Source organism: Bidens hawaiensis, unplaced genomic scaffold (assembly GCF_021521415.1).
Source record: "Bidens hawaiensis isolate Kalapana, Puna unplaced genomic scaffold, B.hawaiensis_p1.1 tig00021698_1, whole genome shotgun sequence".
Lineage (NCBI taxonomy): Eukaryota > Viridiplantae > Streptophyta > Magnoliopsida > Asterales > Asteraceae > Bidens > Bidens hawaiensis.
Genome location: NW_027493376.1, coordinates 303797 through 331011, shown reverse-complemented (window position 1 = coordinate 331011; position 27215 = coordinate 303797). Strand labels below are relative to the sequence as shown.

The window sequence follows — 27215 nt, the reverse complement described above, 5'->3', positions numbered from 1 at the left end:
ATAGGTTTCTGGCAAACCACGCTGCTAAATCTTATCCGTTCATTTCAACTCTGAGAAATTGCCTCAAAAAGGCACAATTTAGATGGACTCCGGAAGCCGAGCAAGCGTTCCAAGAAGTCAAGAAGTGTTTAATGGAATTACCCACGTTAACTGCTCCACACGCGGGTGAGCCATTAACACTATATTTGTCGGCATCCGACATTGCTGTGGGGGATGTCCTATTGACAGACAAGAAAAATGTCCAAACTCCAATTTATTATGTCAGTAGAACATTATCGGACCCGGAAACAAGATATTCAATGTTGGAAAAGCTGGTATTAGCACTGATCTATGCCGCCAGACAACTCAGCAGATATTTCCAGGGCCACCCCATCAATGTACTAACCGGGTATAAACTCAAGAACGTATTGAGCAAGCCTGAATTGTCGTTCGACTGGCAAAGTGGGCCATTGAATTAGGTGAATACTCAATCGAGTATAAACCAAGACCGGATATCAAGGGACAAGTGCTGGCGGACTTCGTCACAGAAACTCCGCAACACAAATAGTAGAAATGTCTCATTGAACAACAACCCCAAGTACCCCCGGAACAAGGGCAAGTTTGGTCATTGTTCACGGATGGAGCTTCCAGCAGCGAAGGGTCAGGTGCAGGCTTAAGGCTAGTCAACCCCGAGGGGCATGAATTTACTTACGCCATCAAGTTAGACTTCAAGAGTAATAACAACGAGGCAGAATACGAAGCCTTCCTGGCAGGCCTGCGGATAGTGAAAAAGCTTGGGGTAAAACATTTAGAAGCTCGGGTGGATTCCATGCTAATCGCGGGAAAAATAAATGGAACGTATGATGCTAAGAACGATGTTATGGCTTTTTATTTATCCCAAGCGAGATTCCTGATTCGCCAATTCACGTCTTTAAATATTATTAACATAAAGAGGAGTGAAAATAAATCGGCAGACGCCCTTAGTAAGCTAGCTTCAACGAACTTAGAGCATTTTGCCAAAGATATTCGAGTAGAAGTCTTGGACCATCCATCCGTTCAACAAAATCAAGTACTGGTAATCCAGACCAATGTCGAGTCCTGGATGACACCCATCAAAGCTTACTTATCTTCCGGAGCACTCCCAGCAGGAAAAGCTGAGGCTCGGAAGATCAAGCACAAAGCTTTAAACTACCAGATGACTGATGGCATTTTGTATCGGAGATCGTTCCTCGGCCCGCTGTTACGATGTGTAGACGCAGAGGATGCAAATTACCTAATTCGAGACATCCACGAGGGTATCTGGACTACACGCGGGGCCAAGAATGACAGTTGCGAAAATTATGAACACGGGATACTATTGGCCCGGCATGCATTTGGACGTTGTGCAAGAAATTAGAAAGTGCGATTATTGCCAACGCCATGCCCCCAATACCTTGCGTCCTAAAAACGAACTGATCTCGGTCACTTCTGCCTGTCTGTTCCAAAAATGGGCTATTGATATTATGGGACCTTTCCCAGAAGCCCCGGGACGAGTCAAGTTCCTGATAGTGGCCATTGATTACTTCACCAAGTGGGTAGAAGCCAAACCAGTCGCCTCAATAACGGCATCAAACGTTAAGAAATTCCTGTGGGAATTCATCATCTGCCGATTTGGCCTCCCACAACAGTTGGTAAGTGACAATGGGACCCAATTTGCTGATAGCGGACTACAAGAATGGCTAAGAGAACTTCAGGTAACCCAAGTTTTCACATCTGTAGCTCACCCGCAAGCAAATGGTCAAGTCGAAAGGACCAACCGAACTATCAAGGAAGGAATTAAGGCAAGGTTGGGTACTAAACAGACCGGTTGGGTTGACGAGTTACCCCATGTACTTTGGGCCTTCCGCACCCAGAAAAACTCTAGTAATTCAGAAACGCCGTTTAGCCTAACCTATGGCACTGAAGCCATGATTCCGGCAGAAATCGGGATCCCATCCGCGAGGGTCCTGTTAATCAACGATAACGATCGCGAACTCCAGATGATTCTCGATTTGCTCGAGGAAAGACGAGAATTAGCATCGATTCGCGAGCACAATTACAAAAGGCAGCTTCAAAAATACTACAACTCGCGGGTCCAAGTATGCGAATTCGATGGGAGAGATTTTGTCTTCCGCAACAACGAGGCATCCGGACAGGAGCCTCCGGGCAAGTTAGCCCCAACTTGGGAAGGACCTTATAAAATCAAACTAGTGCTATCCAAAGGTGCCTACAAGTTGGAGAAATTAGATGGGACTGAGATTCCTCGGACGTGGAATGCAGCACAATTAAGGAAATGCTACATGTAGTGCTCCTAGTTGTCTTTTATTTTCGGCCTACGCGCCCACATAGTTCAGTAATTGTGTAATTTCCTCTGACGGCTTATGCCTAGTTATAAAGAAACTTATGATAGTTATGCACTATTTTGATAAGTTGTAATATTTTATTGACGCAAACGAAGTCCGGGATAGACACTTATATTATGGTACATAAAACAAAGTGCACCGGAAGAAAACAAGACTTCTTATCGGATAGTCAAACGAGATTACAAGCAGAAAAAGTATTTACAATAAGGACCTATACACCTATGGGGTTGCATCTTCTTCCGTGGTGTCATCAGCTTCCGCTTCTTCCTCATCAAGGTTCAACAAATTCTTTAATTGATCTATAGAATCTTCTTTGTCCGCAAGCTCCGATATATGATCGGAGAGGGAGAATTTCAGAGTGTCATAATCCTTAGTTTTCTCGATAAGGATGGAGGCGGTATCCACACCAGCCAAAACATACTCCTCCGGCACTTTCCCTTTGGAAGCAAAATTATAGCCTTCTTCAAAACCCATTTGCCGGCCTGCTTGTTCGGAAGCACGGAGAAGTATTGCGACACAGTTCCCAAGGTCATCACTATTTCGAACATCAGTAATAACCTATTAAGCACAACAAACAGGTGTAAGCTCATACACATCTAAACGGATTAAACTAAACAGACTTAGTACCTTGGGAATCACTGTTGATAGAAGCCACTTCTTGTCCGCATGAACTTGGATGAGATCCATCTTATGCTTAGCACACTCCAACGCTTGGTCTTGACTCTTAGCATTAAGAGCAGACAAGCGCTTTTCTTTAGCTGCGGAGTCAGCCTGAAGGGTCTTTATCAGCTCAGCTTGGTCATCCAGCTGTTTTTGGATAACAGCCCTAGCTTCCTCAGCAGCAAGTTGTTCGGCCTTCGCCACTTCCATAGCTCGATGACTGTCTCGAGCGTCAGTTAATGCCTTGAGAGCCTCCTTCTTGGCATCAAGCAAGTTCCGCTAGGTTTCCTCCAACTCATCATTCATAGCTAACCAATCCCGGCGAAGTTTCTGGTTGGTAGATACAGCGTTCGCCACGTGATAGGAGTTGAGTCGAACAGATCTTTGCGGACGCAGCGACGTTGTCGTTCCTTCTCTGCAGAAGGAAGACTCTCGTCGAGATATTCCTGGCAAACGTCCGCATCATTCAGCACAGAGTTCCGCCGTAACGTCCATCGAAGATGATGCGGAGAAGTGTCTTCACCTACTTAAGAAGAGGAAGTTTTCCCTCTATGTCTAAACACATTATCCCCACCCTGTTTTTAGAAGTCATGCTCATTGTGGGGTGGAAATGCGTGGAATTGATCAACCCCACCAACCTCTTTCTCCCTAATAGGAGAAGAATCTGACAAATTGATCGGTGGAGTTAGGGGCTTGATAGCAACAGAATCCTTCAAACCTTGAGTATTCCAAACAATGAAAATCTTCAAGTTACCAAGAAGAAATAAATGGAAGAACTATCATAAAGGTTTAAAGCTTACCCTTGGAAACATCCCGAGCAGAAAGCTCTCGAAGGCGGGCACCTAGGTCCAGAACCTCGGTTTTCTTTCCCTTCTTCTTCTTCTTTTTAGGAGGCGCGGCGTCAGCGGGCTGCGCTTTTCGCCTACTGGCAGCCTTAGAGCCCTCCACCTCCGTTACCTGAGGTTCGCCCTCAAAGGTCTGAGGACCACCCTCCTCACCAGTTGTTGGGTCGGTGGTGGTCTTCAAATCTGGCTTGCGGGTCAAACCTGCAGAAGAGGGAGAAGGATAGTAGCACTAAGTGATAACCCTCCTTCACAGAGTGACGACTCTTCGCTAGATGACAAAAGTACGATCACTCCGCTTGAAGTAACGGCGGTTACAGGGCGGGGTTGGGAAATACCTTCGCACTTCTTGACAAATTCCTCACCTTGTGCATACATTGCCTCAGAAACAATGGGCTCTGGGGTGAGGGTGGTGGAAAACAGGAAGTTGTCCCGCATGCGCTCTAAAAACGGCACGTCATATGGGCAATGGGGCGACGCACCATCATGCCCCCCACCTTGTCCAACAAAGTGGACAAAACTATACCTTCACCTGCAACCAGTGGAAAAGTTTAAATAACAAAATGAAAAAGCCCCGATAGGTACAAATATCAACTTACCTCCGGCAGTGTTCTCATAGTAGGGTTCCAAAACAGGAAACGGCCACAACCGACTCATCCTCGCATAAACCATCGCCCCTTCATGAATCGGGCGCATGGGTGTCGGCGTCTTGGTCAAAGTGTCAAACCATTTATGACCTTCATATTCAATAGCCAGAATCTCAGGGGCCGCATCCTCCGTCTTCCGTCGGGTCATGGCAAAGGGAATGGTGTCCTCGCGAATCCAAAAGAATTTGGACTTCCACCCGTGAAGGCTCCGGAGCCACTCAAAGCAACGGAACCTTTACCGGTGGTAGCGAAACTATACCACCTTTCACGGTATGTCATCTTGTAGAAAACGGCGAACATATTTACGGATGGATAAGAGTTGTGAGATAGACAACATAACTCGAAATGACGGATCCTCAACATCCCAAACGGGTGAATCTGGGACAGATGGAGCCCATAGGCCCTCATTATAGATCGAACGAACTTCGTCACAGGCAGGCGAAAATTACCTGTGGTAAAATGGTCCACGTAGATGGCCATTTTCTTCGCCGGGGGCTCCGTTGCAATAGCTCCTCTTGACGGACGTTCGGCTTCCTATTTCGGAGGGAATCCATACACGTTTTTAACGTCCTCGAAGTCTTTCTCTTTGATATCACATCCGACTTCAGTAATAGAGGGAGGATTTTTCTTTCGGGGCAGCCATTTTATGGAAAATATGTGAAACGGATATAAGAAAGAGAAGTTCTTTGATATGAGTAAGGAGAAAATATGTAAGTGATAAGAATGGATTGAAGACTTTAAGGCCTATTTATACTCATCGCAATTAATGCGACCGTCAGACTAACAGAAGAAAGAGAAAATTTTGGGCCACAGGATGACTGACACGTCAGGCGGGAGATTCGAGAAAGTGCTTACAGGCTGTCAAAACAAGCGTTTTACACGTCCTGTCAGCCACCGTTTAAAAACTTCTCTCCGCCACATCATCAGTATTATCTACCCAACTTGCAAAAATTCAAGATTCAAAGAAAGATATTCCACAGGAGTTAATGTGCACATGAAATTCTTTTCATTAATATCCAAAAACAGTGATTACAAAAACATGAAAAGAAAGTACAAGTTTAAATTCTAGCGCCTACACATAACCTAAGGGTTCGCAGTATGCGTCACGTCTTCCGCCTTGCCATCATCAGATTTGTCATCATCATCGGACTCATCATTATCAGATTCATCATCGATGCATACCCGCAGCTGCTTCACGCCATCTTCGGACGAAGCAAATTCCAAAAGCATGTGTTGCAGCGGGAAGGTCCGATCATCATACTCTTTCACCCGCATGTCCAACTCCTGCTTCTCGTCGAGGCCATAGAGCGGGTGACTCTCAATACGTTGTCCAAATTGGGCAAATGCCAATCCTTCGTCAAAACCTTTCACCTGGCCAAAGCCTTCAGAAGCAGTCGCCAAGTTTACAAAACAATCAGTAAGCTCTGTGCTTCTCTTGACATGACGGATGACCTATAAACGAAGTTTGTCAACACCATGAAAATAAGAATGCGGGAGTTAAGTAGTATTTAAGAGAAACTTACTGAGTCAAGACCACAGTTGAGGAAGTATTGCCTCTCCTGCTCAGCACGCTCCGCCCTGCCACAAAGTTCTCCTAATTCAGTGGAGGCGCGGGCGTCCGCTTCAGTTTGGGATTGCAAAAGGGAGTCATAAGCGGACTGCATCTCAACAATCGTTTTATCTTTAAGCTCAGCTTGCTCCCCTTGCAATTTCAAAGCTTCCTCGAGCTCTTGAATCGGGCATTTTGCTGTGACACTTCATCCTGTGCCCACGTCAATTCATCTTTCTTTCTTTGAGTTTCGGATCGAGAAGCTTCAAGAGTGGCATTAGACCTTTCACAGGCCTCTTTCCAACTCTTAGCAGCAGCAGTGCTCCGGTCTTTCTCTAGCTTGAGTGCAGCCTTAGCGTCGACTTGCTTCCATTTCGCCGCAACTGCTGCCTTCCGCTACTCCTCAGCCTCTCTTTCCGCAACCTTCATGGCCTCAGAAGCCGCACCAAGCTTCCCGCCCATTGTCCTCCACTCCCGCAAGATTTCTTGGCTACAAGCCAAGCTGTTCGTCAAAGAAACAGCCAAATCAGTATGAAGTTCTTGGCGGGAGCGGGTATCTGATGCGCTATCTCAGCAGGTGGCATGCAGTGTTCGACAAAACTCATACAAATTTTTGGGTCGGAAACTCGCGACCCATTGACAATGTCCCAAGGTGGGACAAACAAATCATAGTCTCCTCCTAATTGTACGTTCCCAAAAAATTGAGAACTTGAAGTCCCGAGACGGATAGGGGAGGAGGAAGTTTGCTGGGGAACATTCTGCGAAGAACCTCCCCCAATCTCAGGGGCAGATGGCCCAAAATGAAAGTCTCCTTCCTCGCTCGACATAAAAGGCAAAGAAGTAGAATAAAATTGAGAGGCGGATCGAAGGGGAGATTCATTAACCCTGAAGCCCTCAGCGGTAACCTCAGGGTTATCATGCTGAAAACTAGCAACATCCCCACCTTGAAAAAGGTAATCCAACGGTCCAGTAGTCGCCGGTTGAACGCTAGACCCCTCCACAGTCGTTCCAACAGGAGGAGTAACAGGCTTCTCTGCCTCTTTCTCCGGAGGAGACGACGGGTGCTTTTCAACATTTGGTTCCGGCGTTGGTAGCTTACCAAATGTGTGGCCCTTAACAATGGACGGATCTGCATAGCACAATCAAAGTCAGACCTCATTATCCTGTACAACAAAAATCTAACATATACGAACGTACCGGTCATGGTCCCCAGTCGTACCGAAAGGCTAGGCGGTAGTGGTTTCCGCGGACGATGGGTCCGACGTTTCTTCGTTTTCGGTTCTTTATCCGCGACCGAAGCAATAGTACCCGCATCACTCGCCTGCGATGCGTGGAAAGGCCTCTTCCGGTAAAGCTCTGCTAATAAATGATAGACAGATGTAACCTCAGAAGCATAATCTGAGCTTTCTTCCTCAAGGATGGCAGAGTCATCACTAAGAATGACGATCGTCATTGTCAGAGGTCAACACATTAAGAGGAGGTGGGTTTAAAATGTACGCACCTGTTTCAAAGATAGTACCCGAGACAATTGGCTCGGCCCGCACATTCACAGGAAAGAGGAAATATTTGGCATTCCTCTCCATGACAGACACTTTCTTAACATCGCGGATAGTTTTCCCAACACACCCCTTGTCATCATACAAGGCGTTAAACATAGATCCAAAATATGAAAAAACAAATGCAGAAATTAAAGTAACAGAAAACTTCGGATGACCACCCAAAAGAAAATCTATAAAACTTACGGCCGTCCGGCTTAACGAAAACAGTCTCCATATCGGGAGCAGGCCACAAGCGACTCATACCCGCCCACACGAGAGCTTCTTCGGGAAGTGCTCGCATCGGCGTAGGTGGAGTGGTAAGTTTGCGAAACCAATCACGCTTCTCATAAGCAGTTGGCGTGATGTCAATAAGAGCGTTGTTCAGAGATCGACGAACCATAGCCTCCGGTATCACATCCTCGGAGACCCAAAAGAACTTTCTCTTCCAGTCCTTAGAAATTTCTTCAGTAAACCACCCATTCCGGTTAGCCATCTTATAAAAAACAGCGAATCGATCTAACCGAGTTACCATGTCATGCGCCATACACACGAACTCGAAGTCACGAATCCGCATGACGGCACGAGGATGGAGTTGAGATAAGTGAATCCCAAACGCCTTGACCACTCGTTGAAAAAACTTCGTGATGGGAAGACGGAAATTCCCATGAACGAAATAGTCGGCATATAAGGCCATCTTTCCTGGAGGTGGAAAGTTGGCTATAGAACCAGCAGAGGGGAATTCCGGTTCCCACTCTGGTGGAATACCATAAGTCATAATAAGTTTCTGGTATTCCGCTTGGTCCCAGCAGACCTCTATTTCGTCAACTTCAGATTGTACAGATTCCATTACAAGAAAACTCGTTACAGTATTGAAGCAAATCAAAGGAAAAATCAAAGGTTTCAAAGAAAGAAAGGAAGTTAATGATTCAGAAGGCAAAGACGATAAAACTTCTAAAAGAAGTTAACTCCATCTATTTATACCCACCGCAATTAATGCAATGGAATACAAACAGTAGAGAGAGAAAAAGCAATCCAGTAGATGATCGACACGTCACGCGGGAAATTCAAAAAAGTGGAATAAATGAACAGTCGGGTACAGTTACAGCCGTCACAAACGTCCTGTCACCTGCACACGCGCCTGCGAGTGGTCAACTTGTCCTTTTTTATGATTATCCACAGCAACAAAAGATATTTCTCACCAACTCGTAAAGTCAAAAACCCCCAAATCCACATTAAGTCCAGAATTTCACCCGCATAAAATACTTCACACGGAAGAAACACTGGACTGGGGGGACTTATAGAGGTAGGGTACCAAAAAGACCCAAATACCCTTGAGGACTACCCGCGGGTCAATCAAAAGTCCCTCTTAAGGCACCCGCGGGACACATAAACCACCCGCATAATCAGTTGAGGAAGAAACACATTCATAACGCATATGGAAGCATCACATCACCCTCAAAGGTTATCCGTTAGTAGAAATATCTTTCCGCGTAAATAACCACGAGGTAAATGCTCCGGGACAGCTGTCAATAACCGATTATCTTCTAGAAGACTTGCCAAGATGCTTTCTTGAACAATACGTGATATCTCGGCCAATTAGCCAGTGAAATTTGGCAAGGTCGTTATAACCATGCACATGGCCAACATTCTACTGTTAACCAATGGTAAAGCGACACGTGTCCAGGTTGTTATACATGCACATGCAACATATAAGATGAACCTATTACATACAGACACGTGTCCAGATGGTTATGCAGGCATCTTCTCAAAGGACAGCTGGCCTAATCACCTTCCCACACTCTTCGGCTATAAATACCCCCTTGATCATCATGAGGTATTCATTCACTCCCACTGTACTCTCTCAATTTACTTAAGTGCCTATCTTCTACAGAAAAGTACTTATTCTCACACCGGAGGGTGGTTACGGGAAGACCTCCCCTCTTGTGCTTCCCGTAACGAGCTCACGGTGTCTGTTTTGCAGGTGTTCGTCATTGGACTTTAGGCAGTTGGGTTCATATCGTTTGGCAGTTAACCGTATCCTACCCTATTGACTCATTGGATCTAGGACCCATACCCGGGGAGTAGATCCGTGTTTCTTCAGGATGGAACGTATCTAACTTTAAGAGACATTTTTGAGAGCTTCAATTTAAAACAATATTGGATTCCCTGTTAAATGTAGTTGAATTATCATGTTAAATTAGTCTAATCACATTCAAAATTTATAATAAAGTTATGACCTCAATATTGATTTGTTAGACGTGCATGCAGACAAGAGCACCTTTAATTTCACCTTTTAGACATCTAATTTCAAATATAATTTCTTGAAGCAAGATGGTTGAATCCAGGAAACATGTTTTTACAGATCTTGATGCATGTAATTATCAAGTGTGTTATGAATTCTGCATTTGTTTCAATTTATTTTGATAAACTACGTTGTCTGTGTGATTCAGTTACCACCTATTAAGGACATTTGTGGTACATGTGTGTCAGGCTGAAACATGTCAAAATGCGTCCGGGCTGAAACACGTCAAAATGTGTTCGGGCTGAAACGGGCCAAAATGTGTTTCGGTTGAAACTGATCGAAGTGTATGTCCAAAAATGGATAGTTTTTAAAAAACAAATGATTTGATTTCGTTTATGTTGTATTCATGTCAAAGTTGTTCAAAAACGTTGAATTGCAAAATTGTCCACGGACAAATTCCTGGCCGTGTTTGTATCTAAGAATTTGCCGTGTTGAATTTTCTAGAGCACCCAAACATCTGATGCATTTGACGCATGCCCGCTGCATCGCGCGGGTACGAATACTAGTCATAACTCAATTTGTGATCCAAAATATACCAAAATAAAAGTAAATTTAAGAAAAGTGAGCAAAGTTGACGGTCACATTTATATAGCTAAGTTCTGTTACACTCTATACTTCTTTTACTCCATTTATATAGCTAAGTTCTATTACTCAAATGGATTCAACTCTTTCCGACCCATTCGCGCAACTTCTTAAACTTCTTGTCTCCTTCAACAGCGCGCTCCCTTTTCTTAGCACGGTTAAACACTTCGAGGCGTGGCACGTGGTAACAACCATGAAAGAAAGGATGTTGAAGCGCCTGCATGGCTGTCAGCCTATCACTTGGACACCAAGAAAGAAATGAAGCGATCAGATTAACCGCATCAGGGCTTGCACTCCACAACAACTCAGAAAACCGCACACCAGGGAAATCTTGAAACTTGTAACATATGTTTCTAGCGAGATTCAGTCCCGACACCCATGTAGTTTCTGTCGGGGTGCCTAACACACTGCAGATTTTAACCAACACATCTCCTTCATAATAAAACACCGGTTCGTTGATGTATAACTCCGCCATGATGGCACCAACTGCCCACATATCGACAGAAGAGTCGTAAACAGGCGCATGCAGACAAACCTCTGGGGCACGATAGCAAACTGTTGTAACTGGATATGGCTGTACACTATCCGCCTCACGGACCGAACCAAGATCACCAATCTTTACCACATTGTTCTTCGAAACAAGAATGTTTGCGGGTTTTAGATCACAGTGAATGTAGCCGTTGTAGTGCATGTACGCAAGGCCTTGAAGGATTTGGAAGCACATGTTTCTGATTTCGGGTTCAGAGAACGGCTCTGTTCGAATTTCATCCATAAGTGTGTCGAGATCATATTCCATGTATTCAAGTACCAAGAACAGCGTGCCTTCGTCGTCTCTTATTGCTTCTTTAAGCTTAATGATATTCGGATGGTTGTTCATCTTGGTGAGTGATCTCACTGCAGGCGGGTTAATGGCGTCTTCCATCGTGTTGTATCTATCGACTTTCTTGATCGCAACCACTTCACTGGTCTGCTTGTTCATCGCTTTCCAGACGACACCGAACGCTCCTCTTCCAATTAGCTTGATTATTTGATATTTCTCCATTGTACGTGTATAGAGAATCGAAGAATAGTAACGTGATATTTGAATATCGGCAGTAGTGTGGTGGTGAATATATAACGAATAATAATATGATATCAAGTTAGGGTTTGTTGTTTATTTATAACACTAGTTCGAATATCGGATATTTAGCGGATTTGTATATAGTTATCTAATAATTAATGTATGTAAATCATACCAAATTTAAACCTCAATGCAATAACTTTAACTACAAGGAAAAGATTATTGTTTAATTTATAAAGATTAATGATAGTTTTTTTTTCCCTCTTTGTTTTTATGTTAGAAACATTATCGTTTTAGGATTTTGCGCAACTTTTAGATTGAAATTTGAAATTGTTAATTTTGTATAGATATTGTAATCTTTATTTAGGTAACAACAGAATAAACTTTTTAAAATAATTTCTTGATTAATTATTTGAACTTTAAATAAAGCTCTTTGTTAATGTTAGATGACGTAGAATATAGTACTTTGTTTCTTAACGATTTTAAGTGCTTATGTACGTATTTGTAGGTTAGTTCATCATGTTCTCGATAAGTAGGAGCTTCTCTTTAATACACCCTCCGTTCCGATCAAAATGTCTTAGTTTAAAAACACAAAGTTTAAGGTAGATTAAATTATTGTTTTCTTTGCTTACTAAATGACAATAATACCTTTGGAAATTGGGTCCATTAATGTTGTTTATTAATTTTAGTTGTGTGTGTTTAAGGGTAAACTTAGAAATTGGCTAATAAATTTTGAAAGTGGACATATGTACTGAGACAAATAAAAAAGAAAATATTGACACTTTTAATGGGACGGATGGAGTATAAAGATAAGATAGAAACTTGCTAGAGTATTGAAAGTACGTGTTTCCATACATCCTTTACTATCCTTTACCTTTTCACGAACAACTTGTTCTTTGTAACTCCAAGATTCCAGGGTAGCCATGCCAATTTGGGAGGTTTTCTTCGGGCTCGAACCACCCGTCCTGGGGCGGTGTTTTTGATGGAGGCAAACCCATCCCTAGTTCCGCCCCGAGGGCACTCCCACCACCATTATGGTTAAATTTGTAGCACCTCCTTCTACGGGTCAACTTCAATTTATTTGTTACGGGTTTTAGCTATATGTGGTCTGTAATAGTGTTCTGCAAACGTTTTTTTTATAATTTTTTGTCGTATGTTATAGGGTTTTGTATTGAGGAATGCTAACCATGCCTCAACAAGAAAATTGATCTGACTAGTAGACCCTATCCCGATGACAGATGTCTTCGGTATAAAAAAGCCTTTAGCGACGATTAGTCGTCGGTATAGGATGCACCGATTTTTTTTATCTATTTCTGTCTCGCCTATCCTGATGACTTGTCGTTGGGACTGGTATATATGTATCATTTTTTTATTTATTTAGGCACTTGACACTTACAAAACCGTACATTAGCTATGCCGTGCAACGTATATGTATGCACCATGCATGCACCCCAGGTCGGATATTTGGAATGCCTTAAAGCAGATAATTCAATGCATCAAACACACAACCAGGTACAAACTTACACTAGACAAAAAAGTCAGACCTCTTTTTTAATTTACTAATGTTGACCTTGTGGGTTATCTAGACACCATTCGCTCTACATCCATCCGACTAATGCATGTACTATGTTGTTTTTTTGAAAGATATGCATGTACTATGCCTTCTTATTTTTATTTAAATGTATTATTTTGTTGTATTAAGAGTGTCGATGAAATAACTTATTGCTTTAGCTTCAGTGTCGTAACTCGATACCGATCGAACTCGTGTCGGTTTGCCACCATGACACATGGTTTTCTTTGTATGATTTAGTGCCGACAACGTCGATTCCTACTAAATTAGTGATAGTTAAAAAGCACAACACGTGAGTTCTTTATCAATTTTTTTTGTTGTCGATTCCGGAATCAACGAATTCGTACCTTACTTTCGGCACAATAACCATCTACCAACTAAACTTTCATCGGTTTGCAACTTCAATGCGTATTTTTGTTATGCTAATTTGTTGTCTTTGGACGTTAACAAAGTATTTTTGGGGTTTATTCTTAAATATTTGTCGAAATTACACTTATTTGGAGATATTTTAGTACTGAAAAATGTATACATTCTTATACATCAAAATGACTAATTGGAAATTGGGAAAGATGAAATGTTAAAGGTGGTGTTATATATTTCATATTATGTAATGATACTAATGATTAGCTTAGTTCACATGGTTGGATCTATGGGTTAGTGAACCAGGGGTTTGAATCCTAGCCTCTATATGATTTTGGATTATTATTTTTAAACTGAATTAAAGGCTTATTGGTAAAAAAGGTAATTTCAATAATTTGTAACGGGTCAACGAACGTTTGACTAACGATAGGTGTCATACTGATCCCGCCCAAAAACTTCAGTGGTTTAATACGTATAATTTAAAAATCAATGGTTCAAGTACCTCACGCACATATTACTCAAGACAAAGGGAGTCAAATCATATTTTTCTCTTTTAAAAAATATATAAATTAATAAGTTAACAAAAAGTCCTTCCTCACTCCCAAACACACCTAAGACCAAAACAAAGCACTCGATACCAAGTTGCTAAACGGTAATCAAAATTGAAGTGCGATTCAGGTTGGAAATTGGTTATATTTAATTGAAAGGTTACAATTTGTAATTTGGGTCACAAAGATTGTATCTTTATCATCGAAAATTTGTAATTTTGCAAGGTTGGAAATTGGTTGAAAGATTGTATCTTTACTATTCAATTGCTGAAAATTTGTAATATTGTTTTCTAATTTGGCCGAAAACCCTAACGCTTCTACTGCATAGAAATTTAGATAGATAGATGTTTTTTCGGGTAAAATTGCATATTGGTAATCAAAATTGAAGGCTGCGATTCAGATTAGTAATTGGTAGGTTATATTTCATTGAAAGCTGGTTGTATATTTAATGTCTAATTTTGGGATTAAGGTGGTTACAATTTGTAATTTGGGTTAGAAATTGGTTACAAAGATTGTATCTTTATGTCGAAAATTTTTAATATTTCGATTCAGGTTACAATTGAATTGTCGACAGATTGTATCTTTTGTCGAAAATTTGTAATTTTGTTTTCTAATTTGGCCTAGTTAGACTTTTACATTTTGTTCCCGAGTCTGATTTAACAAGGGGAGGGAAAAGAAAAAAGAGGAAAATATAAAAAAAAATTATGTTCCAGAGATTTTTTAAGTTAGAGGGGAGGGGAAAGGAGGGAAAAGGCTAGAAAATATAAGCATATTATCATCCTCTCAAATTGGAAAGATTAGGAGAGAAAATGTTTGGGTCTAATTATAACTTCTATCAATTCCTAAATTACCCTTATATCTAACTCCATGTAATAGTTTACTTAAAGAGTATAATAGGAAAATGCATCTTTATTTTCTTTTCCTCTTAACTCGGGAACACCTAAAATGTTTAATTTCTCTTCCCTTCCTTTCCTTTTCATTAAACTCGGGAACACGAAATAAAATCACATGTTTTCCTTCCCCTACCTTTCTTTCTTTCTTTTGTTTTTTAATTAATTTGAATTTGATATACAATTATTTTTCTGGTTGTATTATACAGACCCAGCTGAAGAGATATGGCAGTTAAAAGATTACGCAGGGAAGAACAAACAGAAACGGACAGACTTACAGACATGCCAGAACCCCTGCAGCTTCGCATTCTTTCTTCTGTTGATGCTAGACACGGTATTCAAACTTTGCTCTTGTCGAAATCATGGGTTTCTTTAGCTCCTATGGTTTCAAAGAACTTGATGTTTTCGATAGCTTTGTCCTTACATGTCGTCAATCCGTCAAGTTGGATAAATTATCCTTCAATTGCCGGGAAACATGCAGTCCCCTCTTTTAGAAAAAGTTTTTGATTAAGCGTTTTCTCATGGTGTCCAAGAGCTGGAAGCAAACATCGTCGACACTATAAACCAAACCAGCGAGAAGTGGCCGATCTGGCTACATACTTCATCGGATTCGTTGACAAGCCTGAAGTTACAGAGCACATTTGATATGACTTGCATGTTTTTGGAACCAAGATCAGGGTCGTTCAAGAATCTCACCAATTTGTATCTCCAAAGGGTATATATTACAGATCTTGATCCGTTCTTAGGGTTTCCTGCGCTGGACAAGTTAAAACTGGTATGTTGTTTTGTCGGTACAGATGGCGACGCTTTGTGTAACAACCCCAAAAACAGGGCTAGAATTTTTTTTATTTTTTTAAAGGAAACTTATTGTTTAATACCGAGAGTAATATTGGTTGAATAGTTGAAGTGAACCGTGCGCCGATGGGCTTGACTCGAACTACCAAGACTATAGCTAATGGGCTCGACCCAAATTAATCAAATGAAACTGAAACTCGGTTAACCCGATAACCCAAAAAAAATTAATTAATTAATTTTATTATATATATTTATGTAAATAATAATTTTTAATTATATAAGTGCTCGTTTATAAAAACTATACTTTCGAGACATGTCACCAAAAACCGCAAAACCGATCATAATCGGTATTGTTGGATTTTGTAATCACATAACCTGATGATTCAATCAAAAATAATTATGATACTAATATAATTGAATTATATAACTTTGATGGTCATATGGTAACCCGAAGTCCATATGAAGGCCCGAACTTTCCGAAAATGAAAACTTTATCGAAACCAACAACTGATTGAGCTAACTAAAACTACTGGGAGTTGAACAATATGCCCAAACACACAACACCTATATTATTAAGTTATTTAATTATAAACTTCCATTAAAGACAACTTTATTCACCGGGAATCAAACATTTGGTCGAAACTTAGAACTAACTAGTACACAATACCACTAACAAATTTTATATTGTTGTCCAATAACTTATTGCTGATTAATATATGCTAGGCTTACTTGGTGGTTCATAGCGTAGTTGCAAGCTCATAGATTGTCTTTCATTTACATATATTGCATACAGACTGAGGTGAGTTTCGTGCTGCCCTTTTTACTTAAACTTTTTGGGCTGGATACAAGAGGTGTTTTACTGCTAAATTTTGTCCCAACTTTTACACAATCATTAGCCCGAGGGAACGGGCCAGAGGCTTGTATGGGTAGTACTATTTGGGAGACCCCACGCACAGTGACCCTATGTTGGGTAAACCACGCTGAGATCTGCGGATCGTTGCGGCATATAACCTATGTGTTTGATTATTGCTTTTAGCAAGGTGATAATCCGGGACGGTTTAACTTCTAGTATGAGTTGGGGATACTTATGCTAGTTCCAGGTTTGATTGTGGACTTGATTGATGTGCACCATGCTTTATACATACATACACGCAAACTTGCGCGCTTTTATGAATTAACTCTTTTATGTGTATGTGAGCTAAACTCACGAACTCACCAACTTTTTAGTTGACACTTTTAAGCATGTATTCAGGTACCTTGTGGATAGTGATTTGGATTAGCATTGTAATGAGCATGACTAAAGATAGAGGCGTAAGTCGAACAATAACAAAGAAGATTAGATGCCAAAGAAGATTAGTAGAACCAACCTCGGGATTGTAGTAGTGTCAGAGAAGAGATAGTTGTGTAGTTACACCTTGTCATAAATACTTAGTGCAAACGTTGTAGCTTATTTTTATCAATAATATTCCGCTGCTTACACTTGGTACCAATTTGTCCTTGAAACTCCCAGGCCCCCATGGCAGGGTGTGACACTTTGAATGTACACGCTCTGCAACTTTCAGAATTTACGTTCTTCTGCTACACGCAGGATGTCATAAGCTGTCAATTCACGACTCCAAAACTTAGATATTTTGAGTGGGGAGGGAGCGGGTTACCACAATTGAAGGGTAGGCTTCCTATTGTTCTTGACTCATTGGTCATCAATTATAGTGGTTACTGCCTCGAAATGCAAGAGACGATAATGTTTGATCATATGCTCATGTTGTTTAACACTTTGTACCGTGCCAAATCGCTCACGGTTACAGCCCTTGTTTCCAGATGAATTGGTGCATCGACGCTCGCCTTTTCGGGATTTGAAGTGTTTGAACCTGGATTTTAGTTCACACAATTTATATATTATTAGAAACACACTGTCTTTGAGTGAAACGCTAAAACATGTTCCAGGTGTGAAAGCTTACTTGCTCCACAAGTCTCCAGATGCCAAGTGTACCATAGTTACATCTCCAAATGCAGTATCACACTTCTCAGAAGTGCATGGGTAATACAAACGAGCCCAATAGGCTGGCCGAGGATCACATGTTTAAGGTAATGTTAGCACTTTATTTATTATGTATTATTAATTAGGGTAATGTTTGGCATTAATAAAGGATATCGGAAATTTGCTCCAAATTCTGTTCGGTTCTTCTCTAATTCTAGGGAGACCGGTCATCTCAGATCAGTCCCTAACAATGCACCTGTTAAATAATGCAGTAAAATTTACACGCAAACTATGATGCGAGTTTCTTTTTTTACTTTAGTTACGGTTTCTTGATTGTCAAATGGAGAAGTGTGCAAGATTTGGACTTTCCAGTTTTAATTGAATTTGTAAGGTAATTTGTTAATTTATTTTTGTCTTTTAATAGAAACGGAGTATTTGAACAAGCAACAACTACCAAGCTGCATGTCTATGAAGAGCAATTACTACCAAGCATGGCAACTAAAGTGGAGTGGCCGAAATCCATCAAGCAGACTTACTGACTTAGTGGTAATAGCCTGTTTTTACTTTTTTACCTGTTTTGCTTTCTTACTTTCTTCCTAATATATATTTGTGTAAATGTTCATTTGAAATTTATTTATATGGAGTAAACATGTGGCTTTTTTGTTTCATTTACGGTATTTCTGTTATCAGGTTAAATTTAACCCGGTCATGAGTCAAGAAAATTCTTCATTAATGGGTAAAAAATGGTATGTATTGCCGGATCAAATTTAACCCGGTAACGGGCCAACTTTTTGTTTCATTAACGGATAATTAAAAGTTATCATTATTGGGTCAAATTAACCCGGTAACGGGTCAACTTTTGTTACATTAACGAGTTAAAAAATGTTTTTTTATCAGGTCAGATTTAACCTGCTAATGAGTCAAATTTTTGTTTCATTAACGGGATTAAAAAGGCTTTTATTTTTGGGTCACATTTAACCCAATAACGGGTCAACTTATTGTTTCATTAACGGGTAAGGATAAGGTTTGATTGGGTCAAATTTAACCTGGTCATTTGTCAAATTATTATTTTATTAATGGGTTGAAAAAAGGTTTTTAATATTGGATCACATATAAGCCGGTAACGGGTGATCAACATTTTGTTTCGTTAACGGGTAAAAAAATGTTTATATTTTGAGGTCACATTTAACCAGTAACGGATCGAACGGACTAACCGGACGATTAAGGAAGGGATCAAGGCGAAACTAGGCACTAAGCGAGCCGACTGGGTCGACGAATTGCCCTATGTACTTTGGGCCTTTCGCACCCAAAAGAATTCCAGCAATTCTGAAACGCCATTCAGTTTAACTTACGGTACTGAAGCCATGATCCCAGCCGAAATCGGGATTCCATCCGCACGAATCTTAATAATTAAAGATAATGATAAAGAGATGCGGATGAATCTTGACCTCCTTGAAGAAAAGAGGGAGTTGGCATCAATCCGCGAGCATAACTATAAACGCCAACTACATAAATATTATGACTCGCGGGTTCGAAAGTGCACATTTGATGGGGGAGACTTCGTCTTCCGCAGTAACGAGGCTTCCGGACAGGAACCTCCAGGCAAGCTAGATCCAACTTGGGAAGGCGCTTACAAGATAAAAGCAATATTATCTAAAGGCGCTTACAAGTTAGAAAAGTTGGATGGGACTGAGATCCCTAGAACTTGGAATATGGCACAGTTGAGGAAATGTTACATTTAGCACGTTGCTTACTTTTTATTTCTGGCCTGCGTGCCTAATAGACTAGTGAAAGACATGTACTATCATTTCTTGTAATTTCATTTGGCTTATGCCTTTTTATGAAAAGTACTGTTACTCCCACATTCTAGTTTTATGTAACATACATGCTCTAGCCCGCGTACCAGATGGGATTCTTATGTTCATATAACAGAAGTAACGCAATCCTTTATTGACAAAACAAGAAGATCCTACAAACACTTATATTATGAAAAATAAGACAAAGTGTACCGGATAAGACAAACTTCTTATTATTTATCAAATGGGATTACAATGGATGTTACATAATGATTACAAAAGAGATGGATCTATATACAATCATGAAGCCGCGTCTTCATTCTCCGCGTCTTCGCCTTCTGCATCGTCTTGGTATTCCTCCTCGCCAGCAAGAAGAGCTTTTAGTTGGTCTATGTTATCTTCTTTATTCGCAAGCTCAACTATTTGACCTTCAATGGAAAACTTCAAGTTATCAAAAGTCTTTGTCTTCTCAAATAGAATCTTAGCAGCCCGGCCGTGCAAGACGAATTCCTTAGGAAGTTTACCATCTTCAGCAAATTTGAATCCTTACAGGAAACTAAGTGTTCCGGGCGAAGCGCAGTGGGGAATAAAAAATTGTTACGGGTACGCTCAAGTATGGGCGCGTCCTTCGGATCAATAGGACGATGCACCATTAGACCCTCCTCGCGGTCTAGAAGCGTACTGAAGACGGATCCCTCACCTGTATACGCAAGAATAGAATAATCCAAGTAGAATTTTATAAAAAAAAACAATAAACTTACTCTTGTTGGGCTTCTCAAAGTATGGCTCCAAATCTGGAAACGACCATAGACGACTCATCCTGGCACTCACCATCGCTCCCCCGCTCCCTCATGTATCGCGCGCATGGGAGTTGGCGTGTTAGTTAACGTCGTGAACCAGGGTAAGTTTACCTGTGTTGTGGCGGGAACCACCGGCATCCCATCATCTGATTTACGACGGGTCATCGCAAAGGGGATGATGTCTTCTCGGATCATGAAAAATTTCTGCTTCCATTCATGAAGACTGAGGATCCATTCAGTGTCAATAACCGCCTTCCCAGTTTTAGCCCAACTGTACCATCCGTCGCGGTAGGTCATCATGTAAAACACTGCGAACATACCTTCGGACAGTTCCAGGTTGCGGGCCTGGCAACAGAATTCGAAATGTCGAACCCTCAACATCCCAAAGGGATGGATCTGTGATAGGAGGACTCCATACGTCGTCAAGATCGACTGGACGAATCTTGTCACCGGTAGTCTGAAGTTCCCTGTGGTGAAGTGGTCCGCGTATACGGTCATCTTTTTGGCCCGTGGGTTAGTAGCAATCGATCTGGCAACCAAATAATCGGGCTCCCATTCCGGAGCCAACATATAAACATTAACAATATCGCCGTAATCTTTCTTCTTGAAGTTAAATATAACTTCGTGGATAGCAGGAGCACTTTTCTTGTTTCCTGCCATTAGCGAGTTCCTAAAAAGTTTAAAGATTAGGAATTAGCTTTAGCGAGTTCCAAAACTCACAAGAAGACAAAATTTTCTTTTCATTCATGATAAAGATATTTACAAAATATGGAAAGAAATTACAAAGCCTAAAGCCTAATCTATGGGTCTTGAGCGGAAGCATCTTCCGGAGGCGTACGTGGAATATTTTCTGGAGTTGTAGGCAGGGTATCTTCTGAGTCTTCCTCCAGGTCTTCCTTCAACTGTTGCATACCATCACTTTCCGCAGCAAACTCCGGAAGCTTCTCTTGCAGAGGAAGTGATAAGTTATCATATTCATTGATACAAATATCATATTATTGAGTAGCGTCAAGCCCGTGAAGCGGATGTTCTTCAACAGGACGACCAGGTTGGGCATACATCATCCCTTCATTTAATCCTGTCACGCGACTGGATTGAGAAGAGGCCTTAAGCAAAAAGGCAAGACTATCCGTCAGTTCAGGCCCCTCCTTGATATGTTTAATAACCTACCACAAAAATATAATCCTATTAAACAATCGATAGAGAAAACAATATGGCAAGCGGAAGACTGGGATAACGTACCGCGTTCAGACCCTCGCCCAACAGCCATCGTTGTTCCCTTTCCGCTCGCTCCGCACGTTCTTGAAGTTCATGGAACCCGTCAGCAATTTTTTGTTTATCATTGAGATACTCAGCTGAATGAGCTTCCACTTTATCGTGTGCTTGCAGAAGAGAGTCATAGGCAGCTTGCATCTCAGCAGCACTCTTATCTTTAAGTTCAGCCCGCTCCTTAAACAGCTTCAACTCCGCTTCAAGCTCTTGGATTTTGGCACCTTGGTGGGTCACTTGGCTTTCTAAGGCCGAACTGGCTTCAAGTGCCTTAGCCAGGTCCTTCTTTTTTCTCTGGGGTTCATCCCGAGCAGCTTGAACAACATAATTTTGCCTCTTACAGGCCTCCTCCCATTGACGTGCGGCAGCCGTGTGCCGGTCTTTCTCATTTCTGAGAGCGATCTCTGCATCAGATAATTTCCATTTCGCTGTATTGGCTGCTGCACGATGTTCATCGGCTTCTTTCTTGGCCTCCTTGGCGGATCGGATCATCTCTCTCAATTTCCCACCCATCGTCCGCCATTCGCGCAAAATTTTCTGTCCACAAGCCAGAGTATTGGCTAAGGACGAGGAATAGTCCATATGGATATCATGGCGGGAGCCACCACGCTGATGGATCAGCTCCGCTGGAGGTACACACTGGTTGACGAACGCCGCACAAACATCTAGATCAGTAAAGCGGGATCCATTCATAATATTCCAGTGAGGAATAAAAATGTGATAGTCCTCCCCTGGATTCGGCTCCCCATAATAGTCTGAACTTATTGTTTGGGGACAAACAGGGATAGAGGAAGATTGATGAGGGGCATTGTGTGTCAACAACTCTTCGACGTTCTGAAGACGGTGTCGATATTGGGAACCCTCTCCTTCGCCCATGGAAAAAGGTGAAGAAGAGAAAGAAAAATGTGGAGGAGACCGAGGAGAGAATTCTGGTGCCTTGGATGCATCCTCACCCACACCCACACCCACTTCCTTTTATTTGGAACTGGAAGCGTATCCAGTCCCAAACAAATAATACAAAGGATCTTCAGTTTCTGGCGAAGGAAGTGGGCCTTCCTGATTCTCCTCAGCCAGAGGGGTTGGCAGCTATCTTCTTTCTCTGGAGGCGGAGATGGTAGTTTCTCGACTTCAGGTGTGGGGGACGGAAATTTGTCTGATTTGACATTCCCGCTAATAATTGCGGATGAATCTGCACAATCAGAACACACATGAGTATTAGTTAAAACTCAAAAATTCAAAGAAAGATATTTTTGTAACATACCAGCCAGCCCTTTCATGCGCTCAGCAAAGCTGATCTTCTGTTTTTTGGGACGTTGCGTCCGACGCTTCTTCTTCGCTGGTCCCCTCCAGTGGCATCCGCATGGCTTGCACCCGCGTCACTTGCCAGAGAGGACCATAAATCCCTCTTCTGCTCCAAGTCTGCCAGCAGTTGTGAGATAGATGAAATTTCGGAAGCATCGTCAGAAACCTTTTCTTCTTAGGAGGAGGACTCGCCACTCGAAGAAAGAATGACGATCACTCCATCCGAAGTAAGAACGTTGAGCAGATGAGGGTTAAGGATGTACGCACCTGTCTGAAAAATGGCTTCCGAAGCCATCGGTTCAGCACGTACCCTAGTAGGGAAGAGAAACGGGTTCCTGGTCCTTTCTAGGACAAGAGTTTCCTTTGCGTCATGGATACGCTGTTGGGCCTAGTTTATGTGGTTTGTACTTAGTTTAATTAGGTTGGGCTTGGGTAAAGGTTATTATGTAAACCGAGAACACCTAAGTGTTCTCGGTGGGCTTTAGTTTGTTTGGGCCAGTGTGTTGGGTTCCCTATATATAGTTGATATTATGTATAGGGTTAAGGTTGTTCATTCACTAGTTTTATTATTAAGTTTTGGCCGTCTACCAGTTGTTGGACGAGCAAGTATTATAAGTGCTTAAGCACCCGACGTATCTTAATATACCTGTGTTTTGAACCAATCTCGTCATTACGTTCTTATGTTTACTTGTGTTCCTTGATTCACCAAGTGTTGGCATTCCGCACCAATACTTGTTTATTGATATCATAATTGTAGTGATCCAGATTCAGGACTTACAATTGGCATCAGAGCCTTCGACCTTATTCAGGCTCGTTATTGTGATATCAAAGATTCAAGAATAGCTTCTTTTGGTGGTTTCCGGTGAGATACTGATCTGAGAAGGAAGATAGATACTGGTTTGGTCAAGATCCACTTTGTTTGGACATAATTTGAATCCTATAAAACCAGGGATTAGATTGTTACCAAATTTACTTGGTCAAACCTGCTTCGGGTGTTCTCGGTAGACCTTCAGGGTTTTCTGTCCATAACATTGTTGTCTCTTGTTCTCGGCTGCTGGTTGTTATCGACCAAGTCATGTTCTCGGCCACTAGTAGTTCTCGGTCAACACCTGAGCTCTCGGTCAAACCTTGGTCAAAACTTGGAGATCTCGGTTAAAGCTTGGTCAAAGCTTGGTCAAAACTTGAGTTCTCGGTAAACGTTTGCTAAATTTTGTGGTTCTCGGTCAACCACTGTGTACTTATCTCAGACCAGTTAATTGTTTGGGCATGTTTTATTTGGACTTGGACTTTTAAATTTGGACCTAAGTGATAACTGGACTTAAAAAAACATCTTTAATTAAAATGGCCCAATTAACGAATGGTAGTAACTCTGTCAACTCATCCCTTCACCAAGAACTTGATTCCATCATGGGGACGGCTACTCGTATACCCCGTCTCTTGTCTCATGAATGGTTTAGTGAATGGAAATTTCGATTTGAACACTACGCAATGATGAAAGATTCCAAGATTTGGAAAAGTATTGTGAGGGGACCTCAAAGGATCACTTATCAAAGGGATGGCTATGACGAAGTTCTTGTCAAACCAGTTGCATAATATGATGATGATGATTTTGCTAAAGTTGAAGAATATGAAAAGGCTCTATCCGCTCTAACCATGGCACTCTCACCTGAGATTGCCCTTCAGTTTAGAGAACTTCAATCTGCTAAATAGTTGTGGTAGACAGTGGTAGAAGTTTATGAAGGAAATGAAGACATGAAGAGAAGTCGCCAAGATCTGCTGCGACAAAAGTTCAATATGTTTAACCATGTCTTGGGAGAAACGTTGGAATCCCAACTTCAAAGATTTATATCTCTTGTGACTGAAATGAGATCAGCAGGAATCTATCTTCAAACCTCAGAAATCAACAAGCTGGTGAACTCATTGCCAAAAAGTTGGGACATGAATGTTGCGGTTATTAAAAAGACTAAGGACCTCAACAGAATGGGTATGAGTGAGATGATACCCACCATTAAAGCTTGTGATATGGATGATAAGCAACGTGCAATAAACCATGCAAGTTCTTATAGTGCGGTCGGATACAATGTTGCCTCCAACAGTGCTCTTATGTCTCAAGACAGTTTTTCATTGTTCAAAGCCAACCAACAGCCACCTCAGAGTAACTTTCAGATGTTTTCATCTACTCGAGGTCAATCATCGTCATCATCCACTCCACCCTAACCAGTTTTCTTCACCAAGTCTGGTAAGTCTTTTAATGATACTGGAAAACCTGCTCACACGACCAGTCAGAACTTCAATCAGATTCCCACTATATCAAAAGAGACTCAAGAGAATATTGCTCTAATGGCGGGATTCATGAACTGCTATAATGCATTTTTGGCTGGAGACTTGGTTCAACCAGTGGTTGCTGCTGAATTAGATCAGATTCACCCTGATGATGTTGAAGAGATGGACATCTCGTGGCAAATCGCCATGGCAGTTTTTCGTGCGAAGAAGTTCACTAAGAGGACGGGTAGAAATAATTGGAATATGCCGAATAATCAAAAGGTGGGTTTTAACAAGGATACTCTTAGGTGCTACAACTGTCACAAGACGGGTCATTTTGCTGGAGAATGTACTAATCCAACGAAGGATGGAAATACGAAAAGGGCTTTGGTTCCTGTTGGAAATGCCAGAGGTGAGGTTGGAGGTAATTCTAGTAACGGTGAAAGGGGTATGGTTGCTCAAATGTTCTCTTGGAAAGATCAGATAGCTGCACTCAATATTGGAAACCAGACTGCAAAGTTTGCCAATGTTGAAGACACTCGAGACGAAAACGCTACTGAGGAGAAGATCAAAGAGCTTCAGTTTGCTTATATGGCGTTCACTTCACCAAGCTCATCTGAGGTAAGTTTCAAACCATGCTCTTTAAATTGTGTTGAAAAGATAGAAATGTATAAGCTTCACAACGATAATCTAACGAGAGACATGGAGAGAATAAAATCAGAAAATTTTAAACTTAAGAAAAATGAAAAAGGGTTTCTAGAAAAAATAGAAGCACAAAAGAAGGATATTTCTGAGCTTAAATCTGATTTTAGCATAGAAAGTTGCCATCGCCTAGATGCCAAACAAGAAACTGCTACACTAGAAGCTTCCAAGTTAGAAATCTTGAATCTAACTAGTAAGTTTGAAAAAGCTGAACTTGATTTTAAAAATTTGATGGCTCCAGTAAAGTAGTTAACTCAATGATTGAGAACCAATTGTGGTGGAAAGAGAATGAGGGTGAGAGAATAGGATACAGTGTTGGTGCATGTTTTGTAACAGATGATCTTTCGTGTTTGTTAGAATTGAGAGCAACGGTCAAAGGGGAGTCTGTTGGTGCATTTTGTGACCGTCGCTATGCAATTCTGTTCAGCGTTGTGGAAGTACGAAGTTAGAGCAACTTCGTCATAGGCGAAGTTGTAACAACTTCGCCATAGGCGAAGTTGTAACAACTTCGCCTACAGGCCCAAGCCCGCGAAGTTTATATATATATGTGTGTCGTGTTTAGGGTTAGTTAATCCAGAAAAGTTAGAGTTTTTGTGTTCAGTTTATTTGTCTAGAGAGAAACCGAGAGGGGGAGTCGTGTGGGACGACCCGAGGTAGAGCTCACCTCGGGTCGGCCGTGTCGTTTGTTTTCATGTTTGGTATGTAAGTGTCTCGGTTATTATATAAAAGATCTGCAGATTTGTTTATCCCGTTCGTGTGTTTGTTCGTGTATGTGTTTTGTATGTAATCGTGTTCTTCGTCTTCTACACCAATAAACGAGTCTAGGAGGATTCCGCACTCCTAGACCTCGTGCGGATCTCGTATCGATCGGCGACGCCGCGCGGGGGACTTACATACAGTCAAGTACCTCACCTTACAACCAGAATTATGTGCCTACTCCTATCACCAAAGAACAGGAAGAAAAGATAAAGGACATGAAATATGGTAAACAAAACAACGCTGACAAAGCCAGTTCTGTGAACACTGCTCCGTCTACTTCAAATGTGAACGATTTTAATGTATCTACTTCAAGTGCAGAAAAAGTAATTGTGAAGGAGTGGACTGATGAGGATGACCACCCTTGTTTTGAATTTAATAATGACTTTGTTTCTGATATTTCTTTAAAACTTCATGTTTTGAGTTATGTTATTCCGACTATTTGTGTGGGCTCTGCTTTAAAGAACAAGGATTCTTGTTTGGTTGATTCTGTTAAAACTTTGGATTCTGATAATGTGGTATTGAATAAAATTAAAAGACAAAAAACATCCAACAAATATGTTGCACCTAAGTTTGTCAAGGAGGGATGCTCTAATGACAAACAAGGAAATGAATTCAAAGACGAGAACAGAAATTCTCGCAAATTC

The 27215-nt window shown here is 41.4% G+C and overlaps 1 protein-coding gene and 1 pseudogene across 1 annotated transcript; one reads left to right on the top strand and one right to left on the bottom strand.

Moving 5' to 3' along the window:
• Nucleotides 1–526: 526 nt before the first annotated feature.
• On the bottom strand, nt 527–11522 carry LOC143564050 (cyclin-dependent kinase F-4-like). Its single transcript, XM_077051443.1, has 2 exons — nt 10696–11522; nt 527–718 (listed from the first exon to the last, which is right to left on the bottom strand). Exons 1-2 carry the CDS (start codon nt 11520–11522, stop codon nt 688–690), a joined length of 858 nt encoding a protein of 285 aa, XP_076907558.1. The 3' UTR covers nt 527–687.
• Nucleotides 11523–15133: 3611 nt separating this feature from the next.
• LOC143564053 (uncharacterized) lies at nt 15134–18597 on the top strand (annotated as a pseudogene).
• Nucleotides 18598–27215: the final 8618 nt, after the last annotated feature.